The sequence below is a fragment of the Molothrus aeneus genome, chromosome 6 (genome assembly GCF_037042795.1).
Source record: "Molothrus aeneus isolate 106 chromosome 6, BPBGC_Maene_1.0, whole genome shotgun sequence".
NCBI classification, from domain to species: domain Eukaryota; kingdom Metazoa; phylum Chordata; class Aves; order Passeriformes; family Icteridae; genus Molothrus; species Molothrus aeneus.
The window spans coordinates 56,497,996-56,518,419 of record NC_089651.1 but is presented as its reverse complement, the minus strand read 5'-3'; the positions used below and the strand labels follow the sequence as shown (position 1 = coordinate 56,518,419).

The following is a 20,424-nucleotide window of genomic DNA, read 5'->3' as shown; positions in this document are numbered from 1 at the left end:
TAAATATCAAACCCACTCTGCTACTGGGAATCTTACTACACAGAAAACACACTTATCAAAGAGAAGCAAGACTTGCTGAAGTACACAGAGAGAGAGGCACAATCTTAGATATTTTCTCCACCTCTAAAACAGACCAGTTGTCATTTAGGATGCCTGGGCTCCCACTTTCCTGTTAAAGCATCTCTTGGCACAGAAAAGCCTCATCTGAAGGTTCACATCGTGCTGCTCTGTCCTTTGCCAGGATGCAGAGCAGCAGCATCAGAGCAGGTCTGGGTTTGCAGGGCAGCAGCATACTGCAAAAATTCCTCCTTCCTTTGACTGGAATTATCCAGGACAGAGGAAAAGTGAAGCACAGAAGGCATCCAACCCTACACCAAATTTACAGCTCTCTTCATCCAAAAGCAGACAGGGCATCAATTACAGGAGACAAACACCCGCAGAGCAGGAACAGCAAATACAGATACACATCTGTACACATTTAGCTTCAAAACTCTGCAAGGTGAAGAGCAAACACCATTGGCACTGCAAGAACACAAAACTCAGGCCACAGAGGTGCCATCCCAGCACCAAATCCACCCTTCTTCAAGTCCAGCTGTACCCACCACACACAATCCCATTTCTTTGAGCACAGTGGGAATTTTGCCTTTAGCTTCACTGGAGCCAGGATTTCCCTTGCAGACTGGTTTTTAATCCCACTTGTCAGGCCAGTAAATCAAAACAAGGCAGGGCAGAGATGCTGACCAAGTGTTCCAGTGGGAACAGTGGCTGTGAAAATCTCATGTGCAAGGAAAGGCAAGCAGAGCAAAGCCTGAGGTGAATGCCAAGTGCCAAATGCCAGGGTGGGTCCATTAAAGGATGCCTGCTCTTCCTAAGGTATGATGAAATCACAGAGCTTAGCTGACAAGCAGCAATATTTAGAGAACACTGAAATAACCTGCAACATTAAACTGCATTTCAGTGTTTTACAACTGTTTATTCTTTCATGAAGACACACATGGTCATGTCTGGGGACAACTGGGCACAGTGATTTTCCTGGATGCTGGTTGACCTACACCTCCAGGCAGGGCTTTTTTTTGGTTAAATGGATGTTAGAGGTGTCTCAGTCACACATGAACCCCATTCCTCCTGGACTGCCAGCTCATTTTCACCTGGCACAGCAGATGAAAAGTTCTTCCACCTAAAAATTCTCTGCATTTTAGCACTCACTTATACCAATTATTCTATATATCAGCCCAAGCTACACATGCAGTTTTGAGTGCCATGTGAGCTCAGAAAGAACAGATATCAACTCCCATCATCCAATATAGCCTGACTCCTATGTACAATGTGCTTTTTATATAGTGCCTGTGAAACTAAGGAGACTGGCACTCATACTGTGAGGGATTTCTAAGTGATTTTCCTGCCAGTGAGCATCCTGTTGCTGATTAAAAAGATGAGGGAAGTACAAATTCAAAGGAATTACCAGCCTGTCACAGGACTAGCTCACTGCCTGAGCTGGAACAAAACTCACTCACACCTACAATGCCTTCAGCTGATCCACCCCTCCCTGTAATCTGTATCAGGCAAGACCATCTAAGACTTAAAATCACAGAACCACGGAATTATTTAGGTTGGGAAAGACCTTTAAGATCATCAAATCCAACTGCTAACCCAACACTGCCACATCCATCACTAAACCATGTCCATGAGTGCCACACCAACACAGCACATGAACAGTCCCAATGCAGGGGATAGGGTGGGAAAGAGAATATAGTGAATTCTCACTGGACTATCAGGAGAAAAGTAGGGCTGAAAGATGATTTTGAAACACTTAAAGCCTGAGGCCAGTTGACCAAACATTGCAATATTTATAAATTGTCTTTTATCACACTCATGATCAGTAATAAAAACAACTTGGATCAGGAGCTAGATATACATTGTTTGTATCTGTATATTTAATTTGGTTGGATTTTTGGCATTGAAAAGCAGACCCTTCCAAAGGAGGTGGCACCACAGCACTCTTAGCCCAAAGCACTTGTCTTAGAGCAGTAAAACAAACCCTGCATCTAAATCAAATTTTATATATAATGTAACATAATCTGGGCATAACATAGCAAAACTGGACTGGGAGCCTGACTCGGAAACTGCTGTAAATAATAGCCCCAGATATCAAAAAAACCTCCAATGGCATTCTGCTGAATGGTCTAAGGAGGCACCATTGGCCTTTAATACCAACCATCTCCACACCTCTCATCAGAGAGCAGCTCCAGCTGCTCTGGAAGGCTGCATGTTCCATGTTACCTACACTGAAAATCTGTCCAGCTCTCACTTAATCCAAAATCTGTCCAGCTCTTACAGCTCTGGAATGTCTCCCAACAAGTTAGGAACATCTCTCTGCTCATGTAACTCATAGAATCCCTGAATGGTCTGGGTTGGAAGGGACCCTACAGATCATCCCGTTCCAACCCCCTGCCATGGGCAGGGACATCTTCCACCAGACCAGTTTGCTCAAAGCCCCATCCAGCCTGTCCAAGAGCCAGACACAACAGTGCTGGTCATGCCTTGACTAGAGAGGGCTCCCCTCAAAATCCAGATATGGGTGTCTAGAATGAAGGTGAAAGAAAAAAAACAATCTTTACTACCAATTCCATTTTCCACAGTTATTCCTCCTCAATTTGTACAATTCATCTCAATGACCTGTTTGAATGTGCTCAAAACAGGATCCTTATAAATAGTAACAGGAGATTATCATGTTCACAGTAAGCACCCAGATGGAACAAACCTTTTGGTCCCCTCAATATTTGAAGCACACGTGCATCATTATCAGACAGGTATTGCTAAATCTTCCTTTCCTCAACAGTGTCCTACAATCCCATTCTGGTTTTGTAATTATTTTAATGTGCACAGGCTATAAAAGCACTGGCTCACAGCAAACACAGTTCAGTAAGTATCCTTTCTGTATTCTTTAGTATAGCATGGTATTCTTTAATATAATATAACGTAATAAAGTAATAAATGAGCCTTCTGAGAACATGGAGTCAGATGCATCATTCCTGCCTTTGTCAGGGCACCTTGTTTACAATAACCAGCACATGTTGCTTTCTGGAGGAAGCAGTGACTGCCATCCAGGGACAGGCTCCCTGCCCACCCTGCCCCTGCCAGCTGATCACCAGTGTATGGCAGCATCATCTCCCAGAAATCAACACTTTAGATCACAGAATCATCACAGAATCACAGAATGGTTTGGGTTGAAAGGGACCTTAAAGATGCAAATCCCCTGCCATGGGCAGGGACACCTTCCACCAGACCAGGTTCCTCCAAGCTCTGTCCAGCCTGGCCTTGAACACTTCCAAACATTGCATCCTCTGTCCCCAGTGCCTGGAACTGGTCAGTCCCTGAAGGCAGAAAGGGAAAACCTACACAGACTTGTATCTCAACCCTCCCTTCTTGCCCCTGTCCCTTGTTTGCTTTGCTCACACACATTTACACACATCAGGGATCCAGTCCTCCTCCAAAAGCATCCCTTTCTAAAGGAGGCAGCAGGCACAGCTCAAATGCACATCCAGCCACAAATCACAGCTGCTGGCTCCTGAAAGACCACCAATAAAAGAAAAAAGCCATAAAGCTGCAATGCTTAGAGTAAATATATCAGCAGCCTAATCACTCTCTTGGGAATAAAGATGCACTTTGTGCATTACTGGGCTCTGTGTGTGCTTAATAATAGGGGCCAGCAGAAGAGCCCACTGCCTCCTGGCATGCAACAGCAGAACTCAGAACAATCTAGCAAAAGTGCCTTTGAACTATATCACCTAAAACCCCACCCTCTTTACTGGACCATTAGCTAGAGTGTATTCTCACCAATACTAGCCAGGATAAATTTCAAGGTGCTTTATACCATGTTCTGTATAAGTCGTGAGCTGTATAAATTCTGTATCAGCTTCATTTAAATCCTCTTTTAAGACTTCAACACCCACAAAACAGTGCCTTTCTTACCTCAATCCTTTCTCCCAAACCCTCACCATTCTTCCCAGCAGATTAAAAAGTTTCCAAGTGCACCAGGGGGCAGCAAAAAAGGCAATGGGCATACCTGCAGGTGCTGCTCTTCTGCATGACGTCAGCTCGGTGGTATCCAGAGAGTTTGCAAAATCCGTCATTACTGTAAACTACGGGCCAGTCCACGATCTGGGCGTTTCCCAACAAAAAACTGGATTCTGAAAAGGCAAAGAGCACAAGGGAGAAAGGGCTGCTGTCAGTGGCAAAGCACAATGAAATCCTTCTTGTGTTACACAGCAGATGCAGAGTTTTTTGTGACAGCGATTTCTACCTTGGCGTTTCAGAGGGAAATCCAAGTGGACATCTGAAAAGAATTTGGGATCAAACAGGATAACTCCTGGCAATGCAAGGAGCTTCCTACACCACAAAACACCAATATAAGCCCCAATACTTTAACAATTTAGAAAGCATTCATTTATTAACCACATATGGGCAAGACAGCACGTTTTATTTTTATTTGATACATATCTTGAAAGCAACATTAAATTAACGGGCAAACTGAGTTTTAAATGCTGAATTGTATCCATGACCAAAGCTGATAATGACTCTTTTGCTTGAGAGAAGGAATTTTTTCTTCCTGACAGGTCTGAGTCTGTTTTGCAGGACACAGCCAGCATCCCTGGGATGAAGGACAGAGTGCCAGGTGATGCTGGGGAAAGCAGATGTTTTAAAATTGCAGTCCATGGTAATCTTCAGTTTTCCTTATTTTTACTGTTAGTTTTCAATTCCATTTTCACTACAGCTATGGAACTATATGGTCCCATTCACTGCTGCTAAAAAGCTATTAAAATGTAGCTATTAACAATCACTGCTGCATAAAAATTACAGGAAATGTTCTTTTCAGCAGTTCTTGGTGGGGAAAAAAAGGGATATTTTTACAAATTTTCCTCATAATAGCCAAAGAATGGTTATGACAACAACAGACATTTACTCAGGTGTGCATACTGATTTAAACATAAAAGTGACACTGAGTTTGCATGAGCTACACATGCCCTACTCAGAGTGTTTATAACTGTGACTGGATTGTACATTCTGCAAATATTATTCTATTGGATATGGAACATGTATTTTAAAAAACAGTAATTCTATCTTTTTTCTTTATAAGCATGAATTTTGAAAAAAAAATAATCTGGAGATTATTGGATTTTCACAGAAAAGCAGATTTTAAAATATTTAAAAGCCAACCAATGGAAGAAATAGAAGTTTAGATTTTGTGAAATCTACTTTTACACTCAAGGCATTTATTCAGATCCTTTACAAATAGTCTTTAAGCCTAAATGTCAACTTTAAAAATTTGCTTTCCTGCCCAGAAAGATGCCCTGTCTACAAACAGCAGAAGACACAGAGTAAAACCTGAGCATTACATAAAATATCCCTGGATTCCACCAGCTCAAACCCCTGGGCCCCTGGGTTTGCTGGAGCTCATCTCACTGTACTGGCTGCAGTCCCCCCACACCTGCATCTCCACTGATATCTAAAGATTTTTTAGCTTTTTACATATTTTCATATATTTTTAGCCTTGTAGATTTTTAATATTTGTATACCTTCTAGTACTTTTCCTGCCCTTTCTCGTAATGAGCTAAACCCTTTTCTATCACATTCTCGAAATTCTGTTTAATCTTATACTTAAGGAGAGAATTTCTCATAAGGACGTTTTGTTTTCCACCAGAACTTAAAAAATATAACAAGAAAATAGGGCAAAGAAGCCCTGGGAGCAACTCCAAAGGGCTGACCCAAGGGTGGGTTACTGGGGTAACTGATTTCCTATTGGAGGCACTGGCCTGATACACTAATTAATTAACCTTAAAAAAAATTGTGAAAATCTTTTCTCATGTGTGCACAGAGCCGTATTTGTGCACCGTATTTTGCAGCTTTCATTAAAGAGTTGCTTTTTATTTTACCACTTCAACACTGTTGCAAGGCTTTTTTCCTTTTGTCATTAGGCAGCACCTCCAGTTTGGAAAAGGGGAGACACCCCCAAACCTGGGCTGTCCCCATGGCTGCCACCCCATCACCACCACACTCCAGAAGCTGGAGGTGCTGGGAGCATCAGCAATTCTGAATTTCCCATCCCACAGGGACACAACCCAAGGCTGCAAGTTAGATTTGGAAAGATTGTCTTTATAGAACCATCTCTGGCCGAAATTCTGCTCACACACTCTTGGGATCTCTCGCTGGTCAGAGTGACCCCAAGAAAAGCTGGAAAGTCTCTTTTCCCAGCCCAGTGCTTGAAGAAGGAGTCAGGGCTCTTCATTTCTCTGTCTCAAGGTTGTTTATTGCTCCTTATCTGTAAAATTCTTCCTGCTGTCCTGCCGAGGTCCATCCAGCAGGGCAGTTCCAGGCACTCTGCCTGCCCCAGGGCAGTGTTATGTCTTTATACTAAAAACTACGTGTGCAATGTTTACAATTACTTTCCAACACCTATCACCTATGTTAGACAGTGAGCTTCTACTCTAAACCAATCCAAAAGTGCCAACATCACAGCAGAAGATGGAGGCCAAGAAGAAGAAGGAGAAAGGCTGGACATGCCCAGATCCCTCCATCTTGCACCCTGAACCCCCATTCTAAAAACCCAAAAATCTGCTTTTTCACCTTGTGATAAATTCACTCTCATTCTACTTAATTTGTCATGGCTTGCAGATCTTCATCTAAGGTTGGTAACTTGCTCCATGGGTCATAATCAAAACCACAGGGGCATCTTGGGCTCTGTGCCAGGGTCTCTGAGCCCCCTGGCAGGGGTCTGGGCTGATCAGGACAGCCAGAGGGATGTCCTGGGTTCCAACAACACACCTTGACACAAAAGGCACAGCCTGGTGATGATGCACTCAGGGATGCTCTGCACATCCCTGAGCTCCCCAGAGGGCCACAGTCCAAGAGCAGACAAAGCTCCTGCAAAGCCTCCCCAGCCTCAGACATGAACTCAGTTGGGTACTCCCACCACATCCCTGTTTCACGACACAGGGCACACAGCAGAAGATATGTGGTGCAGCCAGGTAAATAGCATTTAATGGTTGTTTTCTATAGATTTTATACTTCTTTGCACCTGAGGGTCTCAAAATATTTGATAAGGCATTCAACAAACTGATCAAATCCACACAAGAAACTTAGGAGGGGACAAAATGTAAAGCCAAGCTATTGACAAATTGTTGTAGGTCTGTTTTTCTTTTCAATCCCATAAAGTTTGAAGTAAAAAAGACACTAGAAACATCTTGGTAGATATTAGTATTTTTAATTTTTAATGTTAGATCAGATCCATAATATTCATATTAGAAACTTGACCTGATTTTAGACAGTGGGGTTTTTTTTTGTCCCCTTGAATTTTCCTTTACTTAATTGACTTTTTTCCTTTACCCTTGTCTCCTAATGAAGCAAAGCTCATTCATCCATTCTCAGCACAGGAAAATGAATCATAGAATCTTTTAGGTTTGAAAAGACCTCCAAGATTATTGAGCCCAACTGCAAACTCAGCACTGCCAGGTCCATTACCAATATCTGTGTGTGTGTGTGTGTGTGTGTGTGTGTGTGTGTGTGTGTGTGTGTGTGTGTGTGTCTGTGCAATTCCAGTCAAAGGAAAATATTAAATCAATCTTTGCCTCTTGTTAGAGACCAATAAATCCAAGTGCATGCACAAATCCACAGGAATCCATGTTTCATTAATGCAGCTGCTCACTGAGCAACTTGATAAAATTGAAGGAAGAACAGGTCAGTGTCTGACCCTTCAGTTTTATTGAGTACCCAAATCTCAGTGTTCACAGGACCCTCTGTATTTAACCTGCCTCCTATTTTATCATGAGTCATTATTTTCTTCAGCCAAGACACCATTAATTCTTCCCTATTTCTACAGTAACAAATCATAACTCCATGCAGATTTAATTCTACATGAGCCAGTCCATACCCAGCTGCAAAAATCCAAACTGTGTACTGGATGACAGGACATTTTGAGAAAACCTCTCTGGTTTTGACTGTAATTTTATAAAATCATGTTATCACCGCTAACTATTCATTGAAAGTCCATTTCTGCAGTTCCCTCCAATGAGGATGGATCCACAGCCATTTCTGGACTAAATCCTGCATGGCTGACTTTCATATTCCCAAAGTTCAGATTCATGATTTCCTGGCTAAGAAAGGTCATCACAGTTGTATCTTTGATTATTATTTCCACAAGTCTATGGCAAATTCCACTCTCTCCAATTTCCAGCTGGCTGCCTGACCCAGGTGTAAGAAACAAAGGCTGGAAAAAACCTCATTTTATCTCCATCCCCAGTTGCCACAGGGCAGCCAAAACTGGAGGTGTTCAGACTCCCTTCATGGGAGAGGCAACCTCTCCTTCCCTGCTCAAGTCTTTGACAGATAAAAGGGGAGTTTTAGGCCCTCTTCAGAAGAAAAAGGAGCTAAGAAAATGTCTGGAATGGCAGGGTGATGGGCATGGCAGCAGCACTAGAACCTCCATAGCCACATTCCTGTCAGATCCAATAGACAAGAACTTTATTCTGCAAGCAAGTCTTTTGAGAGAATATGTTCTGTTGGAGGTATTGTCAATAAAAAGTGTTTCTTAACAGAGTTTAGTTACTTTTAACTGGGCATCAGTGAATCCAGTCACTACACCTACACCAGAACACATGAATTTACTTTAATTTTGTCACAACTTCACTGAAAGATCACAGCAGGGATTGCCAAGGACAGCCAAAGTTATGAATGGCAGGGCACAAATACAGCTGATGTCATCTCTAAGGTGCTGTAAACCAAAATTTGTGCAACATCCCTGCTGTGGCCAGAAAGGAAAATCTCTCTCTGAGAAGCTCCCAACCTCACAAGTGTTTTTCTACAGAAGCTGGGGACCTCCCCACTGGTCAGAGAGACACTGGTGACTGCTGCAAGCAGGACAGTAACTCTGGCAGGCTCTGGTCTGATCCAGCATGTGGTGAAACTCCAGGAAACTGGGATCCAGATGACCATGGTGTGGTATCTTGTACTCTGAAAACACTTACATGCAGCTAATTTCAAAACTCACATTATGATTATCCAGAAATCCCTGGTGATGGTTCATCCTTCTTGGATTTCACCAATGCACTGAAAGTGCACGTCCACATCCCATTTCCTTACAGGTAAAAGGCCAATTTTTATTATTTCTAAGCTTGTCTTGATGTCATTGCCTCCACCAACCATCTTCTCCACCCATTCCCCTTTCTGATGCGCTGTAGGGAACCCAAATCACAGCTCTGTAGGTTGTGCATGCTCCTTGACTGAACACCTCTGAACACCAGTGTCTCTCTGTCTGTCTGTCTGTCTGTCTGTCTGTAAGGAAAGCAGGGCCTGCCAGCAGATTTATCTGTCTCAGAGTTGCCAGATTCCTCTCAGGAAGGCAGCAGGCTTTTTATTAACTAACATAACTCTCCTATTTGCAAGGTTTAATGCTGATGGCAAGGAAACAGGGTATTAGAGGCATTCAGTCAGCAAAACTTCACGTTGGAAAACACAACTGAAGAAAACAATTTTTTAAAAGGCACTGCATTTGCTGTTGCCACGATTTTATTTTGTAAAAAAGGCTCTTTTGTATAAAGGCAGCCTATGCTGTAGAGCAGCAAGCTTTTAATCTTACTCTATCTTGCAGTAGCTGGCACTCAACACGGTGCTGAGCCTTGTGTTTGTTATTAAAACAAAATAAAAAGACCACAGCGGGCGAGCAATTTTTTAAACTAACAAAATGCCTAAAGCAGTGTAAAATTCTTGTTATGTAATGACAGGAGAGCAAGAAGAGCTAATTCATTCCAGGAGATATGCTTAACCAAGTGAGAAACATTGTCTCTAATCATCTTTTCTCAAGAATGTTTGGGTACCACTTGCAACCAAAATTGTTTAAATCATCATTTTTGAGAATTCCCTTTCTTCTCAAGGAAACTGGCAACTGACCTCTTTTAGAGAGGTCACCACTGAAAAGAGGTTCTAAAGAAAATAAAGTAGTGGCAGAACCCAAACAACAGTAATGATTATAATAACAAAAAGCAGCAGCGTTTTCATCTAGCGGCAAATTCCTACCTCTGTCAACTTTACACAGAGCTTCAGAACTGCCACCTTCCACTGCACAGCAAAGGCAGCTCAGACCTCATGGGGGCTGGGAAATATCTGCAATTTGCCTTTTTTTTCCCTAATAGAAAAGCCCCAAACCACTTCAACTGCTGTCAGTTGATTCTCCTCAAAACTACACAGGGTCAGCAAATTGCTGCAGACTTGTTTAGAGCATCTTGGGAAGGGTGTGCTCAGGAGAGGTGCAATAAAAAACGTCTCTTTTTTAATTTTCTTCGCTTTTCTGCGCAAGTCCTGGCCCTGACAATCCCAGATGTTTCTTCTGCTGACTCCAGCCACGTGCTGCAGATGTGCTGCATCCCCATGGAATACAGAGGAAGATCCTAAACCCTCTTGGAGGGCACAGCCCTCTGAAATCTGCCTCAACAGGCACCAGCATCCCTCCAGCTCTGGGGCTGGCTGCAGACAAACCTCTGCTCTTGAAGCACAACCTCCACCAGCACTTTGTACTCCTGTCTGTAAAACCACAGCGCTCTTTTCTAACAAACTAGTGTTTCCCCAGTGTCCTTAAAGCATGCAAAACATCAGTGTCATCCAATTTACCCAGTACATTAAGTGTTGCTTGCCTGAAAAAAAACAAAAAAAAACCTCTCAAAGGACTGACTCTTTACGTCATCTTTCTGTGCCAGTGTTGTCTTTATTTAATGCTCATATTATGAAGATGCAGAGGGCTAAAGCCAGAGCAAGGTGTGATCACACTGACTATGCTGAAATTATCTACTTCCTGCCTCAAAAACGTGCTCCTCAACTAAAACAGAAGATGAATAATCCAGCCCTGGCTGAAATATTAAATCCACATGTAAGCCACTCAGCTGGGAACACAGCAGCTTTCAGCAATTTAGCAAGCGAGCTCAAGAAGAAAAATTAGGGCCTGCCTGAAATTTTCCTCCTCAAAAGTCAGAAAATGAACTGCAGTCATTTGGAATGTGGAAGCCCACAAAGAGCCCCTGCCTTTCCTGTGGCACATCACTGACCCCAGGAAGAGCTCTGAGGCAGTAAAGACATGAGAGCATCTCTATGAATTACCTGAAAAAATGACATTTCACACAATTCTGATCACAGTTTCTCCCCCACGCATCCATTTATCCTAGAATTAAACTAACCCTCACCTATCCCAGTTATCATCTAAATGCCACTGCTGAATCTGCTCTCTAATAAAATTATGCAGAACACAACATAGATGTACTGGGACGAAATTCAAACTGGAGCACGCTGTAGCTCTCACTCAAGGCACACGGGTACCCTCAGGGAGAAGCAGAATCCAGACTTGCAGCTTTACACAAATGAAAGTGCTGCCTTCACATTCCCAGAGGAGAAAATTGTGGTACCAGGAGCTCTTCAGACACAGGGCTCCTCTTGTAAACACTGAGCGAGTCCTGGCTGAAGTTCCACAGGGCCTGGCTGCTTCTCCAAAAAACTGCTTGGGCAGAAAATCAGCTGCAGCCTCTGTGCTCTCCTCTCTGTGCCAGGGGCTGGAGCAAAGCTTTCCACAGGACTGATCCCAGAACCCCTCCTGGGTGGGGAGTCAGGCCCTGGGCACTTGGGATAGCCAGGGCTTAGCAGTTCCAATAGCCAGTCCCCTGAGTGTGCTGATTAAACAAGTATTGTCCTGGTTTTTTATCTGAAAAGCAGATTATTAGAGTACCAACTCCAAAATCTTCTATTATTTAATGTTATCAAATCAGAAAATCCTATTTCCTTCAGCTATCCAAGAGAATAACTTCAAATCCCAGTTTACCACCAGACAGCACTCTATAAAACAGGCTAATTAAATGTATTTCCACTTCCTGAAATTATTCTTTGGCTGCAAAATCTTTCCAACTGCAACAAGAAAACCTGAATGTTTCCTAAAAAAAAAAAAAATCAATGTAATTATTTTCCTTCTCACAGGTTTCAACATTAACCTGGGAATGCAGCAACTCTTGCAGTGACCTCTTGTGGCAAGCGCTCAGCAGCTCTCAAACTTCCCCCAAAAAGAGAGGATGGAAACCTCTCCCACCACCCCACCAAAAACAGAACGAAAGATAAGAAAGAAAAATAAGAAAAAGGAAGGAAGGAAGGAAGGAAGGAAGGAAGGAAGGAAGGAAGGAAGGAAGGAAGGAAGGAAGGAAGGAAGGAAGGAAGGAAGGAAGGAAGGAAGGAAGGAAGGAAGGAAGGAAGGAAGGAAGGAAGGAAGGAAGGAAGGAAGGGAAAGCAGAGCCACAATTAGAAATAAAACCACAAAGCAGCTGATCATATCTCAAGAAAATCCAGCTTTTCCTTTCACTAACAACATGGCATTCTCTAAGTTTCTAAATAAAATGGCACAGAGCTTCCCTAACTATTTTTTAGAAGTAAAAATAAACGCTTTAGACCATTCAGAACTCCCCTAATTTCAGCAGCAGCAAACAGAGATGCTTAATCTGTCTGTGCTCAGCGAGCCCACTTGAAAAGCAAGGAAAACAGGGTGTCTGCAATTGCAAACCCCTCACATATGTCATCTAGTAATGCTTGTCAGTGTAAAAATCCACTTTGCATTGATTTATGTGTCAGCAAGCTCCCTGCAGTCACAGAAACTGCAGAAGGAACCCTGTGCCTTCGAATGCCAAAGAAAACCCCAATGACATGAGCACCTTGGCAATCCCTTCTTTAACTTCTGAGTTGAACTGGAGGATGCAAACCTTCACCCCATGGTGCATCCTGCTTTCAAGCAGGGATTTAGGGAACTGCTGAGCTCTGCATTTTTCTCAGAGGATCCCAAGTGAGAGACACCCACTAAACCCGAAGTACTTTGCTTTAAAGAACTTTCTCTGTGCAGCATGTGTGATTTAATGGGTGCCAGATGAAAATGCAGCTTGGGTTAATGCAGGGGAGAGAAGCCCACATGCATCACGTCCCACATCCCTGCCTGGAAGACAGGAACCCTACACAGCTAGTAAGAACAGAAGAGACAAGAGACACTTATTTTAGCTGTAATACCAGTGGAATAACAATTAGAAAGGTGTCTTACTGATACAGATGTGGCACTTGTTTCCCCTTCCTTTCCAAGTAACCTGCCTTGGCAAAAACCACCTGTGAACGGGGCTGATCCTTTCACCCACCAGTCACAGGGACCCAGCAGGGCATAAAGGTCTGTGGGAAGGAATTGCTTTTTAGGAACACAGCATAAAGCTGAAAAAGGCCAGGAATAAAATGCTAGCTTCATTAAAACTCATGCTGAAATTCCCATGTAAGCCTTAGAGAGCCAAAATTTCATCCCAGTGTCCAAATGCATTTGTGAAAAGACCCACTTTCATGAGGAAGCTTCTAAGAGTTATTGCAACAGAAACAATATCAAATAATGATGATTCTTATCATATAGGTAAGATTATATAGTTTTTCACTAAATTCATCCCCTCTTCCAAACTGTTAGCAGTCTTTATTGCAGATTGCTGCCAAGACTCACCCTTTCCACAAATACATGCTCTACCATAAAAGCAAATTATGCCATTAACATATACTTAATTTTTCTGCTGATAGAATTTGTGTAAGTGAAACAAAACTTGTATGGCTCAACTTGCTGGGTGACTCTGCCCATGGGACAGGTCCATAAATCCCAGCCCTGATCTAGAGACTTGCCCAATTCTGTACCCTCTGCACTTGCACAGTGCTGAGCACAGGTCAGTATCACTCAGAGCTCTGAATGCACTGAAGAAGTGAACACAATATCAGTAATAATGGGCACAGCCTGCTGAGAACATCTTGGGAGAGAACATTGCCCTTAGGATGGTCCTTATTAAACATCCCAAATACTAATGGCAATAAAAGGCAGTCACCTTAATGTGATTTAGCCCAGTGCTCTCACAAAACACCTTTCAGCTCAGCAAAACACCTGGTGCTCTTAAGATCTAGGGCACAGCCAAGGCTGGAGCGAGATCGTATCAACCTTTGTGAGCCTCAGATAAGCCTCAGCGTATTTTTCCTGTGCTTTAAAAGAAGAAAGGGGGAAAATAAAGATTGCAGGGAGTGCACTGAGATTACCCTGAAGACAGGTCTGCTTGTCCCTTTCACCAGGCACAGCAGCCCTAAGGACAGAGGGCTCTCGCTGTGGGCTTTGGCTCTCCTTAAGGGGAGCTCAGCTGTGATGAGGGCAAAGACCCTGCAAAGCAGAGGCTGCCATGCACCCCCCATGCTTTGGGAAGGACCTGCAGCCTGTGATGCTGCCCATAAACCAACCTTCAACGCTGACCTAAAACACTTCACAAGCTCCAAGGTGTAAAACTGTCTCCAAAAGGAGACGTTGTTCCCCCAAGGGAACACGGTGGGCACCTCTCCATCGCTCTGGCAGCAGCTCCATCCTTCCCAAACACCCTGGCATGGAGAGAGGCATCCAGCAGGGCAGCCCAGCTCTCCCAGTCTCCCACACAGAGGGCAAAGAGCCTTGGTCACCATTTCATGGCCAGCCCAGCCACAGCCACCCTGTTTCTTTCTGCTCGGCTCCTTGGTGCTTTGCTCATGGCTGTACACTGTGAGGGCTTCTCCCACAATTTTAACCTGATGAGCAGCCAAAGATGAGGTAAAAAGGAAGGGTTCATGACATTCCTAAAGAGAAAGTGCCCAAATAATGCTGAAAATTTTATATATGATTGCTTTTAACACCAGGCTAGACACCACACCAAGCCTGCACACCGCTCCCAGTCCTGACTTTCCACATTTTAAAATTATTACAATTCTGTCTATAAATTTTGTTATTAGGATCCATCTCTGGCAACTCTGAGTAATTTATCTCCATCAACACTTCATTTTGAAGCCATTGCTTCTATTTCACCTGAAGAAGAACCTATCTGCTGAAATACCTGCCTGATTTTTTTCAGCAGTGTCCGTAGCCTAATAGAAGTTATTACCTGTACCTACAAACCCTCTCTTGGTTGTTAAGAAAAGATTTATGATCAAGAAGTGCAGTGGGATTGCATAAATGTGACAAATCTCAAAAGAGGATGTTCCTGAACCAGGAACAGTGACAGAAAACCTTTTGGGGGGAATGTTGAAGATGTATTTTAAAAAACAATCATCAGTCTTTCCTTCATCCCATTCCTCAAATTGTCAATGAAAAATCCCTTGGAACTTGGTGAATCCAAGTCTAAAAACAAGCCCAGCAGACCAAATCCTTGTCTTCTTCCAAGCACTGGCAGATACTCGAACCAGATTTGCTCCACTGTATACTATTAAGTTTGGATTAAACAGCACTGAATCCAATGCAAATTACTATTTCTATAAAAGATAAATAAGGCTGGATGACAAAAATAAGAACTAAATCATGTTTCAGCTCACAACACTGACAACTTACATGAGTTAAATACAAATTCCCAGTCTACTTTCCTCTTTGGGTCCAACAGGGAAGATTTACCTCTCTAGTGAGCACCATGCTTAGACATCATCAGTGGCATAAAAAAAGCAGAATGAATGACCAGATCAACATGATTTATGCTCCTAAATTAAACCAGGTTAAAAACTGGAGGGGATACATTCTTTTTAAGTATAATGTTCAAAAGCCTTCTGAGCTTTTCCAGTTTTTGATGTCCAAAGCTTTACTGAGCTTTCACCAGGGAGGATGTGGGATTTAATTAAATACAAAACCATGTATACAAAATACAAAACCATGGCATTCCCAAACCGTGCTCCCAGCCCTACCACTGACATGCTGCCTGACCTAGGGAAATCAGCTGTGATGCCCCAAGCCCCCATTCACGCCACAATTGGATGAACAGGTTGAGAAAACCTCTGTATGTCCTCTTCCACAAGGAGCCATGAAGTGTAATTAAATTCCACCCAACACTTTGAAATTGTCAGAGGGAAAGTGCTATATAAATGCCTGTTAATTAAGCCTGCATTTACTATTCTGGGAAATAAATACACTATTGTGGGAAAGCAGCTCTTGGAGATCGGGCAGCCACAGGGCTTGACAGGGAGTCAGCTGCCGACCACAGAACTGACAGAGGCAGCACAACAGGGAGGAAGACCCCAAAAAACAGCTTAATACAAAGCTGGCATTTTAACACAACATTTTAAAACATTTTAAACATTTTAAACATTTTAACACAACATTTTAAAACAAAACAACATTTTAACACAACATTTTAAAACAAATTCCAACTCCTCATCCCACTCCTGCTCATGAGGAAAATCCATGAATCACCAGTTCACTACCTGCTGTCTAAATCCACTCCAAGCCAGCACACCAGACCACACTGGTGTGACTGAGAGGTACATCCAGCACTGTGCAAAATGGAAAGGTGGAAAGGAACATTTTTCAGCATAATTTCACAATCCATTGGTGTCTTGATTAATACTAAATGTAGTAATTTTTCTCTATGCTCTGCTCTGCTCACCTTTCCCACTCCTGTCCCCAGGTGTACGCTGGCACAGCAGTGCTTCCCCATGGCAGCATCACCCTAAACTTGGGCTTACCAAGGAGTTATCTTTTAGCAAAACCCAAAGCCAAGCTCTCCTACATTTTGCAAACACTCCTATGTCTCAGTAGCTCTGTGCCAGTGCAAAAACTACATTAAAAAATTAATATAAGTAGCACAGGACTTGCCTAAAGCAGCATCTACACCAGCACACCCAAAGAGGCAGTGGGCTGCAAACACATCGTAACTTTAATGGAGCTGTGTACAGTGCTCTTGATCACTGCTTTGCAATAGAAAGGGTGAAATTAAGTCCAGCAGCAAGGAATAACTGGATGCCACAGTCCTGAACTAGCCCTGTAAATATTCACCTAACAGAGGAGCCATAAATGACCAAGTGCAGACAGTTCTTAACCCATTTGCTCAGCCACAGGACTGCCATCATCCAAACCACAGGCACTCCCTCACCGCTTTCCCGGCACCTTTGCCACAGACTTTAAAGTGCCACAGAATTGCAAAAAAACTTTGAACCCCCTGAATGGAAATAGTTACAAGTCCTAATTATTACAAAACTAAAGAACAAGAAGAAAAATATTTAAAAATTTAAAGACACGATGAGCGAAGAGGATAAATAGATAATCATAAAAGAGAAGAAGGTTCGAATTGGCAGTAGCGATTGCGATGTGAGAAGTGCGGGGAGACAGGGCAAGGACCGCGAGGGGATGCTCCGGAGGGGACGAGCGGATCGCGTTCCTTGAAGGCACCGCTTTGGCACGGACCCACCGGCGCGGCAACGCCGGAGGGACCGAGGGATGGATGGATGGACGGACGGACGGACGGATGGACGCATGACGGGGGGGATCTCTCACCGCTGGAGCGCCGGACGATGTTCTCCAGGAAGGTGTTCTGCGGTGCCACCAGCCCTCTCTTGCCCCCCGGCATCCTGCAGCGCCGGGCTCGGGGGCCGGGGGTGCGCGGCGGCAGCGGCGGCGGCGGCGGCGGCGGGGGGGGGCCGGCGGCGGCGGCGGCGGCAGCGCCCGGTGCCCGTGAGTCGCGCAGGGGCGGCCGCGGCCGCTCATGGTAGTGGCGCCCCCGCGGCGGCTGCAGCGCGGTCTGGGGCCGCGCCGCGCTCCGCGCTCCCAGCGCCGCGCCCGCCCCCCCTGCGCCTGCGCGCCCGCCCCGCCGGCCCGGGGGACGCCCGGGGATGGGGGGGGACGGGAGGGGATGGGGAGGATGCGGGGGGGACGGGAGGGGATGGGGAAGGACGCCCCGGGATGGGGAGGATGCGGGAGGCACCGCGCGGAGTCCGCGAGCATCCCCCGAGCATCCCACCCCACCCCACCCCGCCTTCGCTGGTCCCCTGCGAAGTTCTGCCCCGAGCGAAACTCAGCAAACGCCCTGGTTTTGCATCTGTACGTTGTTTTGTCTGTGGTTGTTCTTTGGGTTGTGTGGGTTTTGTTTTTTTTTCCCCAGCGGTTGGGTTTGAGGGAAAACACTCGGGAATGCTTGTGTGGCACACGGGAAGGCGGCCGCGCTTTGCCCGCAAAAGATAAACGCAAAGTGCAACGTAACGTGTTAAACGCCACTAGCCTTGCCTGAAGGCATCAAGACATTTCTTGGAGGATTCCCCCCTCTCCGTGCGAGGCAACAGGAGGCGGATTTGGGGTTTCTCTCCTCGTATTTTCTCTTTTCTCCTCGTATTCAGGGAGCAGGCTCTGCCGCGCCGGAGCCCCAGAGGAGCAGGTGAGTCAGTGCCGGGAGCCGCCACACCCGAGCTCCCGAGTCCGCTCTGCCCTGTTCCTGACCCAGCCGCCCTCCTCCCTCCAGCCCTTTCTTGACTAGGACAGTATTTTTTAAAGCTATGGACAGTAAAATCCTGGAAGGAATTTCTCGACCTACTGCTTCTGCCTCTGCTAATTTAGCATGCTGCTGCAGACAGGCAAGGATGGTAGAAGGAATAAGACATGGAAAATCAGTGTTTGTCCAGAACAGGAGCACGCTCTGCGGAGCACATCCCGCTGTGCCGCACGCTCCTGCCCTGCTTGGCGCAAGCAGCAGCGCTTCTCCCAGAGGACATCATTCCACTGTGGAAAAATCAATTTATTTATTTTTTTATTCTGCTTGCAACACCTGCTCCTTCCTGTGCTTGAGTCTTGGTCCAGCAAGGCACACTGAGGTCACCCGCACTCCAAGGCTTAAAGTTTAAAATCTCTACAACACCAGGAGCTGTTGCCGGAGCAGCACTTTCCTGGGTGCCACTACTGCTGTTCCTGGAAAATGTCTGGTTTTCCTTTCATTTAAACACATGCAAATTAGGAGCAGCTCAATTGGGAATGCTGACAGAAAACAAGTTTGAGGTGTGAACCATGCCCGATTTATCAAACATTCCTGTTTTCCTCCCAGGTCTGGCATCTTCAGGGCTTTCCTTAGAGCGGTGTGGTTTAAAAGATGCTCCTGCTGAGTGCTGCCCCGAGGTGCAGGGGAATTTTTCTCTTGGTAATCGGATGGTGGAGGGCAACACCTTTGTTTGTTTCAAGTGACCTGTAGCTCACCTAACCCAGCTGTGCACAGGCAAATACTGAGTGACTGATCTGTCTGGACAGTGCTGCCAGGACCTCTTGCTCCTCAGTTCCCTCCCTCCCAACAAGTCTGAATTTTTCTACTCACTTCCCACCCTCATTTTGAAACCTAGACTTGCTACTTGCCCTCACACGCCCCTTTTCATCAAACTCCTTCTTGTTCACCCTTTCCACTAAACTTTTCATGCCCAGGAGTCAGTTCACCCTCCCTACTCCATCTCCTCAACTTCAGATCCCTTATTTTTAAGTTCTCTTGCTGTATTTCCAGTGGCACTAATTAAACAATAGGTTATGGAGAGGGACAAGCTCCAAAAACATATCTTTAAATGTCACAGACATCAGATAGAAATGGCAAGACGTGGTGAGATGTTTCTATACCAAGGGTGCAAAAAACTCCAGAGGACACTTCTTTCTTCTCCTGGAATGCTGGACAAGGCTAAAGATAATCTTGAAAAGAAAAGTCTGACAAACAAAGCAAACTGGGAACTGCAAAGAGACTCTTGTCTTCTTTTGGGAATCTTCAAATTGTGCTTGGAAACAGCATCGAACCGCCACGCAGGAAACTGTCAGAAAGGTTTGAGGTCAGTGTAAGTAGGAAAAAGACAGCTAGGGAGCTTCTTTCCACATCAAAAATACCCCAGTCTCAACCTGCTGTTCTCAAGTGTGGCAGAAGACCCACTGTGATTCAAAATGCCTTTTTTTTTCCAGAATACGTAAGTCAAAACAGTTTCAATTTTAAGGAATTAATTAATTGTTAAAACATTAAAAAGGAAAAAAAAAGTCGTTTAAGCTAAATGTAACAACATTCCTGATGGATGATCAGAGCATTCCTAGTTCTTCTTTCTTCCTGGCTTGCAAACTTTGTTTCTTTAAGGGAAGAAATGAGTTTTCCTTTCCTAAAAGGAAAAAGGGAGAAAGGGAATGAGCACATTGCTGTACCAGAGTAAAAGTAGTCACGATTCCTTCCTCTTCTGCTTCACCCTTTCCTTTCTTCTGAAATTTGAAGCACCTGCTCAGGGTGACTTTCCTCTTTTCTGGTATTTCTACAAAAGGCACAATCCCCCAAATCCACCCATCAGTGGGCAAGCACCGAGCTCCCACAGCAAGTGGAGACAGCACACACTATGAAGTTCAGCTGCACGTGGTGAAGAGCTGACCCTTGGAATCCAAACCTACAGGAGAGGGTTATTTTCCTTCAGGGACTATTAAACATTTCAGAACTGGTTCTTATTCACAGCACAGAGCTTTAAATGTGTCTTCTGTGAATTTATGAATTGAAGAATCATCGCTCCCAGGGCTCCTAGGAGAGGAGGGAGACACAGAGCAGCATAAACAGGTCAGGCACTGATCCAATCCAACAGCCT

General features: G+C 44.6%; 1 protein-coding gene across 1 annotated transcript in view; it reads right to left on the bottom strand.

Annotated features, from left to right (window-relative positions):
• Positions 1–17,472, bottom strand: part of KCNH5 (potassium voltage-gated channel subfamily H member 5) — a 150,238-nt gene extending 132,766 nt beyond the window's left edge. Inside the window, exons 1-2 of the mRNA XM_066551915.1 lie at positions 17,351–17,472; positions 4,067–4,190 (exon numbers count right to left, since the gene is read on the bottom strand). Coding sequence (XP_066408012.1) covers positions 4,067–4,190; positions 17,351–17,423 — 197 coding nt within the window. The 5' untranslated portion in view covers positions 17,424–17,472. The remainder of the gene's footprint in view (positions 1–4,066; positions 4,191–17,350) is intronic.
• Positions 17,473–20,424: the final 2,952 nt, after the last annotated feature.